Source organism: Lithobates pipiens, unplaced genomic scaffold (genome assembly GCF_037356315.1).
Source record: "Lithobates pipiens isolate NorthernLeopardFrog02 unplaced genomic scaffold, aLitPip1_a1.2 Scaffold_10, whole genome shotgun sequence".
In the NCBI taxonomy this organism is placed as follows: Eukaryota; Metazoa; Chordata; class Amphibia; order Anura; family Ranidae; genus Lithobates; species Lithobates pipiens.
The window spans coordinates 62,199,943-62,218,215 of NW_027507686.1; the positions used below are offsets into that span (position 1 = coordinate 62,199,943).

The following is an 18,273-nucleotide window of genomic DNA, read 5'->3' on the forward strand; positions in this document are numbered from 1 at the left end:
CAACGTGCACCATGATAGCCGGGTCTTCCCCAGCCCCTCCCAGTAATCTGTCCACAAGATCCGTGATGTGCCGAACCTGAGCACCCTGTAGACAACATACAGTTTGGTGCTTCAGGTCTTTGTTACAGATTGGCCTCTCTGTCCTAAGAATTGAGTCTCCTACCACCAGAATCTGTCTTTCTATTCCCTTCGCTCCCCCCAGCCCCACTCTCACTGGAGGAGTTCTTCCCCTGGCGGGTAGGAGAGTCCCTTAGCTCCAGCAGTGCTAGTCCCTGACTGGTTTCACCAATGTCGCTCAATGGAGCATACTCATTGGGATGCTCCAGCCCTGGATCGGCCTCCCTGGTACTTCCCCCTCTACCCTTCCTGACTGTCACCCATCTACTCTTTCCTAGTGCCTGCACCTTTTTGTCTCCACCTGCTTCTGTGCTGGCCCCTGCTGGCACCTGCCATGTACGTTCCTGGTCCTCTTTTAGTATGGAGAGACTTATCAGTGCTGACAGTTGCTTCTCCAGATTCAGAACCCGGGCTTCCAGGTAAACAATGCGCTTACATTTTGCACAGCAGTATTCACCCTCGATCAGATGATCAAGGAATGCATACATGCCGCAAGATGTATAACGAGTCGCCTCTCCACACCTGCCTCAATCCTCATTAATTTAATGAGAATTGAGGATTATACCCTGTCCAAATTACCTAACTAGCTTCCTGACACTAATACTCAACAAGACAATACACAGGTACTAGCAGACCTATGTGCACCCACAGACCTATGTGCACCCACAATACACAAGTACACAGTACACAATACACAAGTACTAATGATCCACACACACTACTCAGACAACACTCAGGTACTCACACCACACAGGTACTATGACCCCTGTTATAACCTCCTGTTTTAAACTCTGGTTTTTAACTCATCACTTAGTCCATTTCCACTTGGTCTAAGTTGCAGCAGGCTCAAAGATGAGCAGGCTCACAATGAGTTCTACACAAGGTTATATAGGCCTTAAGCACCTGTGACCAGGGGTGGACTGACCATTCGGGCACTTGGTCACTGCCCAAGGGCCCCATGCCACTAAGGGGCCCCATCAGGGTTGCCAGCTTCAATAAAACCAGGGACAGGATGTAAAAGTCAGTTTTATTAAAAATCCCAAGATTATAGCTGCCCGGCCCCTCCAGTACCTTTTCAGTGTGTGTATTCTGTGTGTGTATACTGTGTGTGTATACTGTGTGTGTATATTCTGTGTCTGTGTATGTATACTGTATGTGTGTGTATACTGTGTGGCCCCATAATCTATTGCCTGGGGTGCCCATAATCTTCTATTGGCCGGGGCCCCATAATCTTCTCCTATTGCCTGGGGGCCCCATGAGCTGTCAGTCTGCCCCTACCTGTGACCAATTAACCACTCCCCTTAATTCGTAGGCTGAAGCAAGCAAAGAGAAAAAGGGAAAAAAAAGAAAAAAGAACCTGTTTAAAAAGTGTCAGAAAAAGGTGTTAAAAAGCTACAAGGAAAAGCCCCAAAAATAACCTAAAAATGGAACCCAGCAGTCAAAAAGCAAAACTTGTTCACTCTCCACTCGAGGTCCCCACTGTTTAGCTTCCAGCCAGCAGTCTGACCAGCACAGTGCAGGAGTGAGCAGGAGGGCACAATACTGGGATCAAGAGGGCACAGTACAGGTTCTGGTATTCATCTGGGGACAGTTTAATAAAATGCATGACTGTCTGGGACAGCTGGCAAGCATGATGCAATGCAGGCTTATCATGGTGCCCCCATGCACCTGGGGCCTCTGGGCAGTGCCCAGATGTGTCCATTCATTAAGCCCTGCTCAGTTGTAATAGTCATTAGCACAAAAAGAGAATGTGGATATATCGAGCAGGGACATGGACAGCAATGAAATCCTTATCTAACCTTGCTGCTCTATCAAAATCTAGTGAACACCTTAAATAAACTAGTATCTGCAGCATAGTACAAAGACTTATGCTAATCTATCAGCTTTATTACAATTTACAGTAGATTGTGTTCTTTGAACAAGTAATATGGTTTGCTGATAATCCTATTGTGGCACTGGCTGGTCTGTTTAAATCTTACCCAGCAGCGCTGATAAGATAAAAGCAGCAATAAAGGTTATTTATTTATTTTATTTTCCTATCTCCTGTTGTTCTGCCCCAGCCTAATAAATGCCAATGTTTGTTTAAATGTGTGAATTAAAGGGGTTGTAAAGGTAAAGGTTTTTTCACCTCAATGCATTCTATGCATTAAGGTGAAAAAACATCTGACAGTACCTGCGTCCCCAGCCCCCCCGTTTTACTTACCTCACCCCTCGAAAGTCCCGCGCTCGTCCCCCAACATCCTTTCCACCGTTCAGCCTGGCCACTGATTGGCTGGAGTGGATGGATGGAAAGCAGCTCAGCTATTGGCTCGCGCTGCTGTCAATCACATCCACTGACGCGGAGCGCCGGGGGGTGGGGCTGTGTGATACAGCGAGCGGCTATAGCCACCAGCTGCATCACGGGAGCGTGCCCGCAGATGCTTCTCACCATGCGAGCTCCCTCGCATGAACATGAGAAGCACCTGCAGGAGGGAGCAGAGACAGCCGCTGAGGGACCCCAGAAGACCAGGTTCGGGGCCACTCTGTGCAAAATGAGCTGCACAGTGGAGGTAAGTATAACATGTTTGTTATTTAAAAAAAAAAAAAAAAATTCACTTTACAATCCCTTTAAAATTCTTGCATAGTTTGTTTCTGTTTATGTTATTGCCATTACTTTCTGTTTAATAGACCAGTGTTTCTTAAAGTGGTTGTAAACCTTTACAAACCACTTTGACCTACAGGTAAGCCTAGATTAAGGCTTCCCTCTAGGTCCAAGAAATATCTCCTAAACCTATACAATTTAGGAGATATTTAGCCGAAGACAGCCACCGCTGTCTATGGCGCATGTGCCGTGGACAGCGGCGCACAGGCACACTGGGCAGGCCGCAGATCGTGGCGATATGCCACGAGTGTCGGCTCCCGCGAGTGACGTCATTGCGGCTCCGACGAATCACAGCGCCGGAGCAGCGAGACCCGGAAGTCACTCCGGGATCCATGGCAGCGTCGAAGAGGAAGACGGAGGACTGCTTCGGGGGCTTCGTTCTCAGGTAAATTATTCATAATGAGCTAGTATGCTATGCATACTAGCTCATTATGCCTTTGCCTTAAAGGGTGTGTTTTTTATTTTTATTTATTTTTCCCTTTACTTCCTCTTTAAGCTTTTTGTAGTTGAGGCACCCTTCAAAATTCTAAACAATCTTGAGGCACCCATTCTAAAATGTAAAAAATAAAACAAATAGTTTTACATAATGCCGCAACATTCAGACACATAGGACCCCCAAAGTTAGAGGTGATTTATTCTTCCAAAGAAAACACCTTTGCATACTGGTACTGAATAGTACTAGCGCTTGTCTTTTCCTTCTGTTGTTCTCTCTCACTCAGCTAATGTTCTGACAGAGAGGGATGGGAGAGGGCCAAACAAGGATGCTGCACAGGCACCCAACGTCCTCCTTATCAACCAATAATGTTCTTGGTTGTTAGGATGCCAGCAGCTAGAAGGTTGTAACCGTAGACAATGAAAACCTGACGCTTTGTGTAACTAAAATGCAGGCTTGATCCACCCACTGGCTTGTATGTAATTTTTTGCCATTTTGCCAAGGCACCCCTGAAATAGCCTGAAGGCACCCCAGGGTTCCTAGGCACCCTGGCTGAAAGGCTGTAATGAGCTAATGCCATCTAGTGACCAAGTGGTAAAGTGTCACTCTGGGAGGGTCAAAAGAAACAGATTTCTGGGAAAGGTCATCCGCTTTTTTAGTTTCTCTTCAGACTGCAAGGAAGAAGCACGTCTCCATCTCTCTTCCTTGTGCATGCATCACAGTTATACACCACTGCTTGCATGTCTAATACGTTTTCAGATTACATAAAAGGAGTTTACGATGTCCATAATGCTGCTAGAACAACCTTTTGATGGATTTCTTGGGGAGAGAGAGACTGAACTGGACTTTTGGCTGCCGGTGCAGCCAAGGGGCAGGACCAGCCCCTAGAAACAGGTAGGGAAAAGAGGGACTTTGGCTGGGCATAGCGGGACGAACCTGCCCACCATTGGGAGAAGAACAGCGACCTATCTGAGGTAAAAGGAAGAGATCAGCAGGACCTGAAGGGGGAGTTGAAGTGCTTACGGTATATGGGCCCAGATTGTGCTGCCTGCAGCCCAAAGAGAGAGAGAAGCTTGCGACATCTGCTGCTTGACTGTACTGAGAGCCAATGTACAGGACTGCTATTGCTAGAGGCTGACAGTGAGAGCCGCTGGACCACATGCTGCTGAGAACCAAAGTTTCTAGAGACTGTCTGCTGCTGATCTGCAATGCAGAGGAAAGCTGCAAAAAGACTTTGCTACTGAGAGCCCAGATGGAGAGAGACTGGCCACTGAGTATTGTGTACAGAGCCTGCTGCTGTTCCCACTGCTTAAGGAGTGAGCCTGAGAGATGTGTGCTGCTGTATAGAAACTGCTGCTGCAAAGAGGCAGGGCTACATGCCATGCTGCTGTTTCAGAAATGAACCAGTTTCCAAAGAGTTTTAACTGCCACTTACCACTGCCCATTACAACTGCAGAGAGCAGGATACAGAGGAAGGACCCTTTTGCGGGTCACTGAGTGATGGTTTGGGACCAGCACTGGTGACCTCAGTGGTAAGAGGCCCTTGGCCACTATTTTGGTCATATAAAATTAGCACTCTAATGCAAGGGCCTCATCACCAATAGGACCAAAATAATTGTACCACTTGCCAGTGGTTACACAGGGCCTGTGCATGGTCCTTAGGTTGCTGGTATTGCTATTGCCTTACCCCTTACAGCCCTGGCCAAAAGCTTTGAGAATGACACAAATATTTAATTTTCAGAAAGTTTGATTCTTCAGTTTTTTCATGATGGCAATTTGCATATACTGCAGAATGCTATGAAGAGTGATCAGAGGAATTTCAATTAAGTGCAAAGTCCCCCTTTGCCATGAAAAGGAACACCAAAAAAACAAACATTTTCACTGCATTCCAGCCCTGCCACAAAAGGACCAGCTGACATCATGCCAGTGATTCTCTTGTTAACACAGGCCTCAATGTTGTTGAGGACAAGGCTGGAAATTACTCTGTAATGCTGATTGAGTTAGAACAGACTGGAAGATTTAAAAGGAGGATGGTGCTTGAAATCATTGTATTTCCTCTGTTAACTATGGTTACCTGCAAGGAAACCCGTGCAGTCATCATTGCTTTTCACCTAAATCAAACATTTATCGGATTCCCAAGAACTTCTTCAAGGAGAGATGTTCAATTGTTATGAAGAAGGCTTCAGGCCACCCAAGAAAGTCCAGCAAGTTCCAGGAATGTCTCCTACAGTTGATTCAGCTTTGGGATTGGGGTACCACCAGTGCAGAGCTTGCTCAGGAATGGCAGCAGGCAGGTGTAAGTGCATCTGCACGCACAGTGAGGCAAATGCTTTTGGAGGATGGCCTGATGTCAAAAAGGGCAGCAAAGAAGCTTTTCAGAGAAGAAAAGATGAGCGCTACCATCAGTCATGTGTCATGTCAAAAGTAAAGTATCCTGAGACAGTCATGTGTGGGGTTGCTTCTCAGACAAGGGAGTGGACTCACTTACAATTTTGACTAAGAACACAGCCATGACTAAATAATGGTACAAAAAGGGCAGAATGGTGCAAAAGGGTTTGATGAGCAATGCCTTTTGCAACATTATGGAGCACCTTGCCATAAGGAAAAAGTGATAACTATCTGGCTTGGGGAACAAAACTACAAAATTTTGGATCCATTGCCAGAAAACTCCCCACACCTTAATCCCATTGAGAACTTGTGGTTAATGATTTAAGGGGCGAGTGAACAGAAAAATCCCACAAATTCTGACAAACCCCAAACATTGATTATGCAAGAATGAGATGCCATCAGTCAGCATGTGACCCAGAAGTTAATTGACAGCATGTCAGGCGAATTGAAGAGGTCTTGAAAAAGTAAGGTCAACACTGCAAATATTCACTCTTTGCATAAACTTCATGTAATTGTCAAAAGCCTGTTACATTTATGAAACGCTTAGGCCGCGTACACACGGGTGGACTGTATGGCCTACTTAGTCCGTCGAAACACATTTCAGCGGACAGTCCGCTCGTGTGTGGGCTTCAGCGGACTTTTTCAGCGTGCAGTCTGGCGTACTAAGTATTTCGGATTTTTCGAAATACTGTCCGTCATACTTTGGTTTCAGCGGACAATCCGCTCGTCAGTAGGCTATTTCGACGGACTAAGAATGGCGCATGCTCAGAAAGGATTTACACGGTGAAAGGTTGCATTGCTGTGTATTGGACTTCCTATTTCTAGTCCCGTCGTACGTGCTGTACACGTCAAGATCTAAAAACACTGAAGCAACAGATTTTGTGAAAACTAATATCTGTGTCCTCAAAACTGTTGGCCAGGGCTGTACAATACCCCTGTTATTTGTGTGGTATTTTGATTCTTCTATGCTGGCTTAGTGCCTTCTTGGTCAGCCATTTCATAAGTGGCTGTGGGGAACAACCTTGCCATTTTGGGAATCAGTGTCACATTTCGAACTATATTTACTCAACTATTCTACGTGTTTAACCCACACTTTTCTTTTTCAAGGCTTTTCCTCAAATAAATCTTGTTTAAAGAGGAGCTCCACCTTAAACAAAAAATATTAAAAGTCATCAGCTACAAATACTGTAGCTGTTGACTTTTAATAAATGGACACTTAGCTATCCTGGGTGCCCGCGATGTCGGCAGCAGAGAGGTGAGCGATTTCTCGTCATCTGCTGCCATCCCCTTAAGGGAATCAGGAACTGAAGCGTTGCGGCTTCACTGCCCGATTCCCTACTGCACACGTGCGTCTTCACTGGTTTCCATTGTGTCCTGGGAACTGTGTGTTTCCCAGAACACAACGGGGGGCGAGGCATCTGCGGCTAGCTGTGGCTAGCTATTCCAGGAAGTGGGTGCAGATACTTGGATTATACAGGTATCTTCACCCCCTTCCCCCCTGAAAGGTGCCAGTTGTGGCACTGGAGGGGGGAGGAATCCAATGAGTTGAAGTTCCACTTTAGGGTGGAGCTCCAGTTTAAGTTGTATCTGTGTCTCGGGTCCAGGTCAGGATGGGTCATTACAGGTGCAAGGCAGAGGGACCTGATACTATACTCTCCAGTGGCTCCTTTGGGGGTGAGTTTTATTTTTTATTTTTAAATCAACTTCGTTTACAAAAATTTCAGGAGTACTACAGCAGTTATACATTCTTTTGACAGAAAAAAAAACACCTGCCATGTTGGCTATATTCTGCAGCTGTCAAATATGCCCATTTACAATTGATTGCTGTCCTAGATTACATTCATGGGCTAACCACCATCCAGGTTCCGTGCATGATACACAAATTTATTCTCGGTTTAGTAGAGGCCTTGGTGTCAACTAGGGCACTCAGGACCTTGTTGGGTCTTCTATTTTATGCCAGAAAGGCAATAGTGCTACGATGGAAGACAGAAACGGCTCCCACTTTAGAGTATTGGAAAACTCTTGTCAACTCGGACACATGCTGCGACACATGCTGCGACACATGCTGCAACATATCCTGGTTGTCCCAAGAAATGTTCCCAAATTTGGGATTTATGGTTAGCATTCACCACTACTGCTTCTTAATGGATACTTTTGAGGAGCACATAATCTCCCTTTTTTACTGTGATTACTTGTCTCATTATGTTGTGAGCTCCAGCCGTCCCATTGGGTGCTGGGCACTGCCTTTATATACTATTTCAACCATATATGGTGTGCTCCCTGTCTGCTATGGTGATAGATCATTTTATTCCTAAGTTATTGCTGTACTTTGTGTTTTTTGAGTACGTTTTTACCACCATATGGGCAAATTTATTAGTTGTTTACACTATACTGTTTTGTTGCTTGTACCTTAAGACGGGGTATGCCCCAAAAGCTCTGTTGAACCTACTCTTCTTAAAAAAAAAATCTGCATTGCTTGAATTCGAGTGGGCAGATTTGCAGAATAAAGCATGTATAATAGCAGATGTCCCTTTTTCCAACTAAATGTACAGTATAATTTGTCACTTATTTTGTAAAGATATTATATAGCTCAGACAATTTATGCAGCACTTCACATACTGTACATCTACGCTAGTCCCTGCCCTTGGGAGCTTACAATCTAAGGTCCCTAGCTCTTTCACACGCACACACACACACGCATTAGTTTGAACATGAGCCATTTAACCACCCAGCATGTCTTTGGAGTATTGGAGGAAACCCACACTAGCATAGGAAGGACATGCAAACTCAGTACATATAGTGTTCTGACTAGGATTCAAAATGATAACCTCAGTGGTGCAAGGCAGGAGCGCCAACTAGTAAATTACTTTGCTGGCAAATTTTTTTTTTTTTTTTTTTGTGCCTGGAGTTGGCTTTTAAGCTTAGATGCTTGGAACAAGTTTAGTGTCAGTAGGTGTAAGTTGGGTCATTGAAAACGAGGAATACACACCATTGAGCATTCCAAGTTCTCTGAGGCAAGGTAAACAAATGTTTTTACGGCAAGGGGCATTGTTCATGTGAACTTAAAAAGGCATAGTCCAGTCAATATACAGTAATTGAGCTTTGTATAGGATGAAGAACAATGCTAGCTGTAGCCCAAAGCAGATATCTTAAAAACAAATGTAATGTTTAAAGGTGCAGCACTAAAGGAAATTTATTAGCACATCATTATGTAAATACTTTCCAAAATGTCTATCACTGTAAGACCTAACAAACACTCCTAATACTATAAAGCAGGCATTTCAAATTAAATAGTGTTATACAATTTAGGGGGAATTAGTATTCAAGGGGGCAAATTATATCTACAGACGTACCCCTCATGACGTCACACTGATGAAATGCGTAGGGGGGCTTAACGATTTGGGAAAGACACTCACAAACGACTTGCTTTAACTGATCCCTGAGTGGTGGTGCTTGGCTGCACATACAGAGGATTTCTAGTGTATGCGGTGAGGCAGCCGCTGTTTGTGTTTACCAATGCTTGCATGTTGTTTATACAAGTGAATGCATATATGCCTTTTTATATTAATGAGAACATTTTAGGCAGTGAGAACTATGATTGATTTCTTCTCTTAAGCTGAGCAGTATTCAGAGCCTTTTGAGGCTGGTTCTGCAGCTGAGTTTGTGGTCCCTCCTACTGGTGATTCCTAGATGGCTGTTTCCATTTGCCCATGAGAGTTTCCATCTGTGGCTACCATTTCTAGCCCTTGGCTTCCTCCTGCTTGATTGACCTTTTTTGTAGCGAGGCTCAATCTGTAAGGTGAGCGCAAACCTTTCGGAGGATTCGGTGGAGGATTGTCCATTCAAGGTGTGTGGGTTGGTTGTTGACACATTGCCACTAAGCACGGACTTTGTCACAATTGATACTAGATTCATAATATGGTTTTATTGATACTTTTAGTACACTAATTGATCCTATGGGTTATTAATGCTTTAGATTTTTTTGAACATAAGTTGATTTATGTTTATTCATTTTTTTACACTTTAGCGCAGCACTATTTTTATTGAATAAAGAAATGTAATAAATGCATCACAATGGTAAAGCGGCAAGCTGGGATGTAACAAATTAAATTACATTTGTTTTTTAGCACTGTGTCTTCAATAGGGACAAAACTTCTATATCAGTGCTTTTATACTATTGCTATAAGTACCTGAATCCTAGTGGGGGCAATACAACAGGCAACTGATGACCAAAAAAAGGGGCACACGCCTGAACAGTGGTGGTGGAAATATCAGCGCCAAGAAGATATTTTTTTTTCTAAATGGTCTTTGGGGTCAAAAATTACTATTCTCAAAGAAGTCTGCCTCTGAAACTACAAAGGGCAACCCAGCTTTCCTGGAATTTTTATGTAATCTTTCTTTCCCTTAAATATGTTTTTGTTCTTCAACATTTCTCTCTGCTGTTCAACCCGCCAATTTATAACCTTGATGGTAGTCTTGGGAGATGTATTAGACACTGGATTGTATATATAAACTATGAAGAGGTGTGTGTGTTTGTGTGGGGGGGGGGGGGGGTTCATAGTTTCATAGTTTCATAGTTAGTAAGGTTGAATAAAGACAATAGTCCATCCAGTTCAACCTGAGTGAGTGCCTACCCCTATCCCTGTACATAGCACACTCACATTGGTCCCTACCCCAAAGGAGCCCACAATCCAAGGTCCCCATTCATATACTAGGGCCAATTTTGGACAGAGACCAATTAACCTACCTGCATGTCTTTGGAGTGTGGGGGGAAGCTGGAGTACCCGGAGCAAACCCACGCAGGCACAGGGAGAACATGCAAACTCCAGGCAGGTAGTGTCGTGGTTGGGGTTCGAGCCAGCAACCCTTTTTGCTGCTAGGTGAGAGTGCTAACCACTACACCACTGTGCTGCTCCCCTTTTAATAGTAGTGGAATAAAGTGAAGTTTGGGTTGTATGACTGTTTATTTCTATTTCTTTCTCATGTAGGGTTCATTGGTCTTTCTCATAAGTGGACTGGTAATTCTGGGATATGCATCCTCTCTTAGTAGCCAATCCACATACCAGGGAGTGGTGAGAGACGTCTGTGGACCAGCAATTGGAAAACTCTGTGGAATCTGCTTCATATTGAACCTGTTCATGATATCTGTGGCTTTTCTCCGTGTGGTGGAGGATCAGCTGGAAAAATGTGAGTTACCCTTCTAGGTTCTTTCTTTAAAAGACAAGCAGACTAATTTACTAAAGTTAGGAGGTATGTGCAAAGTGCAGGCACATATATCAACCAATAACTAATTTTCCTTCATTGTTCTGAAACGATTAAAGCTGGTTGCTCCAAGTTACTGCACTTTGCACACATGTAATGCTTTTAGCATAATACTTTCCAATGTTATGCCACAAAAGACTATTTAAGTATTGCATCATGGTTTAGTTCATCTAAAATTTATATTTAATTTTTTTGTAGATACTGAAGAGTTACAACCTAACAGGTTATGTTTCTCTGTGCCTAGTTTCTAGGTCTGTGCACCAGTCACAGCCATTTTGAGGATGTCCCCCTCCTAGATTTTATTTAATGTTCTAGAAAACTTAGGAGGACCCCAAGGTGGGCAGGGGCATAGTCATTAGCTATCTTGCAACAGATTACTTGAATGCCAAGTTCCATCTGCAACAAAAATATAACTTTTATGGATGGTCAGGCCCTTTGTACATTTATTAAAGCTGAGGGAATAATCTATTTTCAGGATAATGACATAGATAAACGTGCAGTTATCAGAACTGTATTTAAAGATAAGTCTACCCATGAATGATGATGCTTTCTTATCAGGTTCAGCCTCCTTTGATGCAAAGCCTGTCTTATAATAATTAAGAAAATTGAAAGGAAAGGGCTTGTAGAAAAATGAATTGGCTGTGTTACATAATCTCTTTTTATATTCAAATATTACCACTGTATCAATAATGAAGGGTCCATTGCAACCTTCATGTCCCAACCAATGTATTCAGTTTTTATAATTTGTTCATACTGCTTTTTTGAGTGTTTGTTTTTCACACACATTGTGGTTTCTTCCCTGTGCAGTGTGTGACTCTGTCCATGCAAACCTGACCATGAACGAGGTGGGTGAAAGTTTCCAGCCATGGTACCTGGATCCAAGATTAACCATGAGCCTCCTCTGCCTCCTTATCATCCTCCCACTCTCCATCCCCAGGGAAATCAGTTTCCAGAAATACACAAGGTGTGCCTATACTCAATTCAGTCATTTTTTTTTTTTACCTTGCAGAATCCAACATACAGTAAAAGTCAACTTTAGTAATTGAACAACTAAAGAACGATACAATGTAACCTAGTAGTCAAAATGTCATCTTACTGTTTGGAGACTCAGCCTCCGTATATTATGCAAAGTCCTATTCCAATGGCAAGCGTTCCCTGCCCAAGAGTGCTCCAGTAGCAAGTGTGCCCTGCCCATGGGTGCTTCGCAGCCCTGTCCACATGGGTGTTTTGGTATGCACTGTCTATGAGTGCTTTTGTGAATTCATACTCAGGTGATAAAGTTGTGTTCATAAGTTTACATGTCCTGGGAGAATTTATGATTTATTGGCCATATTTCAGAGAATAACGCAAAAACATTTATTTCACTCATGGTTAGTGTTTGTCTGAAGCCATTTACTATCAATCAACTGTGTTTACTCCTCCTTTTTTTTTTTATTTAAATCATAATCCCAAAAGAAACTACCCTAATGACCCAAAAGTTTACATACCCTGGTGATTTTGGCCTGATAACATGCACACAAGTTTACAGAAATGGGGTTTGAATGGCTATTAAAGGTAACCATCCTCACCTGTGATCTGTTTGCTTGTAATTGGTGTGTGTGTATAAAAGGTCAATGAGTTTCTGAACTCCTGACAGACCCTTGCTTCTTTCATCCAGTGCTGCACTGATATTTCAAGATTCTGAGTCATGGGGAAAGCAAACGAATTGTCAAATGATCTTCGGGAAAAGATAGTTGAACTGTATAAAACAGGAAAGTGAAATAAAAAGGTATCCAAGGAATTGAGAATGCCAATCAGCAGTGTTCAAACTCTAATCAAGAAGTGAAACCTGAGGGTTTCTGTTGAAACCAAACCACGGTCAGGTAGACCAACTAAAATTTCAGCCACAACTGCCAGGAAAATTGTTGGGGATGCAAAGAAAACCCCACAAATAACTTCAGGTGAAACACAGGACTCTCTGAAAACATGTGGTGTAGCTGTTTCAAGATGCACAATAAGGAGGCACTTGAAGAAAGATGGGCTGCATGGTCGAGACTTCAGAAGAAAGCCATTACTATGTAAATGCCACAAAGTATCTCGCTTACAATACTCCAAACAGCACAAAGACCAGCCTCAAACCTTCTGCCACAAAGTCATTTGGAGTAATGAGACCAACATTTAGTTTTTTGGCAACAACCATAAACACTACTTTTGGAGAGGAGTCAACAAGGCCTATGATGAAAAGTACACCATTCCTACTGTGATACACAGAGATGGGTTGCTGATGTTTTGGGCATGTGTGAGCTACAAATGCACAGAAAATTTGGTCAAAATTGTTGGCAAGATGAATGCAGTATGTTATGAAAAAATACAGGAGGAGCATTTGCATTCATCAGCCAGGAAGCTGCGCATGGGACGTACTTGGACATTCCAACATGACAATGACCCAAAACACAAGGCCAAGTCGACCTGTCATTGGCTACAGCAGAATAAAGTGAAGGTTCTGGAGTGGGCATGTCAGTCTCCTGACCTCAATATCATTGAGCCTCTGGGAAGATCTCAAACATGCAGTTCATGCAAGACAGCCCAAGAATTTACAGGGACTGGTACATAAAAAGTACATAAAAAGAGGCTCATCCAAAAATACCTCAAAAGACTTCAAGCTATCATTGATGTTAAAGGAGGCAATACATTAAGAACTGGGGTATGTAAACTTTTGATCAGGGTCATTTTGGATCTTTTCTGTTGCCATTATGATTTAAAAAGAGTAAACACAGTTGATTGCTAATAAATGGCTTCAGGCAAACATTAACCACGAGTGAAAAACGTTTTTGTGCTGTCATTCATATTCTCTGAAAAGTAGCCAAGAAATCATAAATTCTGCCTTGGTATGTAAACTTATGAGCACAACTGTAAATAGCAAGTACTCGGAATGGTCTGGTGTGGCAAGTGGGGTCCCTCAAGGATCTGTTCTGGGACCAATTCTGTGTAACGTATTTATAAATCATATAGAGAATGGGAATCTCAGTATTTGTGGAGGATACAAAATTAACCAGAGCAATAACTTCTGCACAGGATGTGGAAATCTTACAAGACCTAAATAAAATAATGGGGTGGGCAACTACATGGCAAATGAGGTTTAATGTTGAAAAATGTAAAGTAAAACATTTGAGTGCTAAAAATACGAGCGCAAGTCACTTGCTAGGGGGGAAAACCTCCTGGGGGAATTTAGGATGAAAAGGATCTGAGGGGTCCTAGTATACAGCAATAGCAATAGCATAGCATACAATGCTAAGCTGCTGCAAGCAAAGCCAACAGAATATTGGCATGCATTAAAAAGGGCATTCGTTCCAGAGATCAAACAATAATTCTACCACTCTACAAGACTCTGGTCCGGCTGCATCTTGAGCCGTAAGCCCCATACACACTATCAGATTTTCTGCTGATTTTTGTCTTCAGATTTACCAAAACCATATAGAGCAAGGGCCTGCCTGATTGCATACAAATTGAAACTCATAAGGTTTAACCTCATATTTTATGGTTTTGGTAAATCTGAAGGAAAAAATCAGCAGAAAATCTGATGGTGTGTATGGGGCTTAAGTTCACACTGTAGCGGTGCGGGAACCAGCGCCAGTTCCTGCATCGCATTTCTCCCACAGGCAGTTAACACTGCCTTCTGTGAACTGCTGCGGGTGTCAATGCAATGTTAATGATGTTCCAAGATCAGTTCACAGATCGCAATACGAACTGTGGATTCGGACAGGAATAGGTGAGAACACCCATGCGATCTGATTCCAGTGCTGGGGGGGGGGGGAAGAGTGCGCAAGCCTTTTTTATTTATTTTTGCGCATTAAGCATACAACCGTGTGGCTATACTCGCATTGCACAAACATCGCATGTGATCGGCACCACAGTGCAGGTGTGAATCGCATGCAATGTCTGACATCCCTAGAGTGTGAACCTAGGCTGAATATTCCATCCAGTTCTGGGAATCAGTCTTCAGGAAGGATGTGCTGGAACTGGACAGAGTCCAGAGAAGGGCAACTAAGCTAATAAAGGGACTAGAGCAGTGATGGTGAACCTTTTTTAAAACAAGAGTGCTCAAACTGCGACGCAAAACCAACTTATTTATTTCAAAGTACTAACACAGAATTAAACCTACCAGCAGCTCTGTACAGAGGATGGGATTGATCATCCCTCTGAATGAGCCCTAAGGCACCAAAAATGTATGATTCTGCCAGATTCACTCAGAATGCAGGGTTCAGGAATGCATTGTGCTCAGAATGCACTGTGCAACATGCACTGACCTACCTGACACATGTACTGACCTACCTGAACATTACATTCGCCTACCCGACACATACGTCCTGCACTACACACATATTCCCCTGCCACCCCCCCCCCCCCCCCCACACCCCACACACACACACAGTACAATGTAGATTGGTGGATCCATCCTCCTCCTTACCGTTCTTTGGCTTCATCGTCCAGCTCTCCCCGGGCAGTATTGCAGAAATCCCCACCATCCAGCCGCTCCTCGATATCCGCGCCGCTGGGGGGTCAGCTAGCAGCCACTGCACCACTCCCCCTGGATGATCTGCTCCGAGCACTGCCCCTCCCCTTCCCCTCCGCTGTTTCACAGGCTGCACCATAGGGACAGACTGAACCAAAGATGTCCTGGAGCCAGAGGAGCTGGAATAGGGTGCCTACAGAAAGGAATGCCTTACCGGAGGTGTAGGGGTCTGGGGGAGGCAATAGGAGTCGGGACGGTGGAGGAAGAATTTTACACCCCCCAAAGATCGCACGTGGGACATAATGACTGGCTGCCCACCCCCCGCCAACGTCACGCATGCCATACGTATGCTATCATTGGACTAGAGGATCTCGACTATGGGGAAAGACTACAAGCATTGAACTTCGTCAGAAGAGACGCTTGAGAGGGGATATGATAGCAATGTGCAAACACCATACTGGGGATCTTGGCATAGGGAATAAACTTTTCAGTGAAAGGGAATTTAAAAAGACACGCGGCCATTCACTGAAATTGCAATCTCCTCCTCACACACGATCGGTGTGTGAGGAGGAGAACCCGGTAACATCCCGTTACCGCGGTTTGTTTACATTTTAGTGATCGGCTGTGAAAGGATCACAGCCGATCACGTGGGTAAACAGCCGGCCAATGGCTGTTTACCAGCGTCGGTGACGAGCAGTGTTCCCGGGTGAACACGCCGCCACCGACGTGCACGCGCAGCGGGGTGTGACCATCTGTGATCAGCCGTGACTTCATCACGGCCGATCACGTGGTAAACAGCCATAACGAATGGCTGTTCACCCCCTTCGGTGGCGAGCGGTGTCTCTGTGACACGCCGCCACCGAAGAAACAGGGATGCGCGCGCACGATCGTGCGCATTCCCTGTTTAAACGGGAGGCCGTCATATGACGGCCTCCCGCCACAATAGGTGCGCCGCCTGGCCGTCATTTGACGGTCGGCGGTCAGCATCTAGTTAAAGTGGTTGTAACCTGCTAGAATCTGCTGTATTACAGTATTATATAATGTAAAAGATGTGTGTGTTTGTTTCTGTAATCTAATTGAGTCAAATACCCTCCTATAGCCCAGCTGATCTCCCACTGCTTTCCTCCTCTCCTCCCAGTTGTCAGGGGGGGATTTCACCACTCCCCCCTCCCCCACAGTGCTTGGAGCAGGGAAGACCGCTCAAGCGGGCCATGGAAGTGACAAGAGGCAGGGAGATGGCACATTAAATGGCAAGCCCTACCCAGAAAATAAGCCCTATTTTGGTTGCCAAAATTAATATAAGATTATTATTTAACCAGGGCACTGGAACTGTATCTTCAAGATCCCCCCCCCCCCCCCCCCACTAATAATCAGGATTTTACCACTGATAACCTATAGTTCAGCCTCTTTATAGTTCAGCCTCCTTAATTTATATTTTACCAGTAACCGCAACTGGAAAAAAAAACGGAATTCTACTTAACTGACTCCAGCACAACAGTTATGTCAGAACAATAGATAGTACTGTCTGAAATGTAAACCTAGGTTCACACTAGGCATGTGCGGTTAGTTTAATTTTGAACCAAATTGGGACAAAATTTGCGTGATTTGAAGATTAGGATGTATCCAAATCATAATTGCAATGAATTTCAATGAATCCGAAATTAATTGTAATGAAAACAATATTCATTTGTTTCATTCTGATGACATAATGTTAGGGTTTGGGCCTTTTGTTAATGTTTGAAGCATCCGAAATAACATAATAAATGATCCAAATTGATCTTGATCCATTCGTTTCTATTCTAGTGAGCTTGGCATGAATATTTGTAACAGGATTCTTTTTGTATTGGGGATGAACTGGAGGGACCATTCTTTTAAATTCTGTGTATGTGTAGCCCAACATAGTCAATTGGGGATAAGGAAATTAATTCAACTTGATAACCTAAGGAATTAATAAATTTTAATTCGGATTCATTTGTTTTATTCGGATGAGAACGGTGTGATAGTCTTTGACTCTTGAATTATCAGCCCATTCTTTTTTACATTAACATTTTTCATTATTATAAAAAAATTCACCATATATGAAATGGAAACCTATTGCAATAAACACAGTAAGATATAAAAGTCAAATAAGAATTCCTACATAATGTGTTTGGGTTGGATGGAGGTGTATCCATCAGAATCTCGCAATCGTAACCTAACAAATGAATCTGAAATACATTTTGTTCCCCTCTAATGCACACAATTCCAGTCGCTGTTGTCCAATCAGCTTGATCGACTCCTGCACACCCGCCCCCATAGGCACTGATCAGTGTATTTTGATGGCAGGATGTCTCCCTACCATCAGAATACAATGACACAGCCGCAAGGATTCCCCCGTACATCTCGAGTGTGTGGATGGGGGGAATTTGGTCAGTTTTTCTCATTCCACTTGCTAACTGAACGAAAAGGGGGGAAAAAAATGACTCATCTACGGCCAACTTATGGGTCAGTGTCTTAGATAGAAAAAGAAGGTATTATATTTAGTGTCAGTGTGTTTAGTCAGGGACATAAAAAAAACTCCTCAAACTGTGTACTTATGTCTTGTCCCTCCTATGGGCACAAAGAACAAATAATAATATTCACTCACAAGCCACTTTACTAGGTACACCTGTGCAATTGCTTGGTAACACTCCATGCATTTAGGTATCTAGACGTGGTGAAGATGACTTGCTGAAGTTCAAACCAAGCATCAGAATGGGAAAGAAAGGGGATTTAATTCACCTTGAATGTGGCATGGTTGTTGGTGCCAGATGGGCTGGTCTGAGTATTTAAAAAAACTGCTGATCTACTGGGATTTTCACACACCACTATCTCTCTAGGGTTTACAGAGATGGGTATGAAAAATAAAAAATATCCAGTGAATGAGGGGGGTCATACCAGTGTTAAGCAACTTGCCATAAT

At 43.6% G+C, this 18,273-nt stretch overlaps 1 protein-coding gene across 1 annotated transcript in view; it reads left to right on the forward strand.

Annotated features, from left to right (window-relative positions):
• The window catches only part of SLC38A8 (solute carrier family 38 member 8), a 121,639-nt gene that overhangs the window by 14,674 nt on the left and 88,692 nt on the right, over positions 1-18,273 (forward strand). The window contains exons 2-3 of the mRNA XM_077455749.1: positions 10,568-10,766; positions 11,649-11,805. Coding sequence (XP_077311875.1) covers positions 10,568-10,766; positions 11,649-11,805 — 356 coding nt within the window. The remainder of the gene's footprint in view (positions 1-10,567; positions 10,767-11,648; positions 11,806-18,273) is intronic.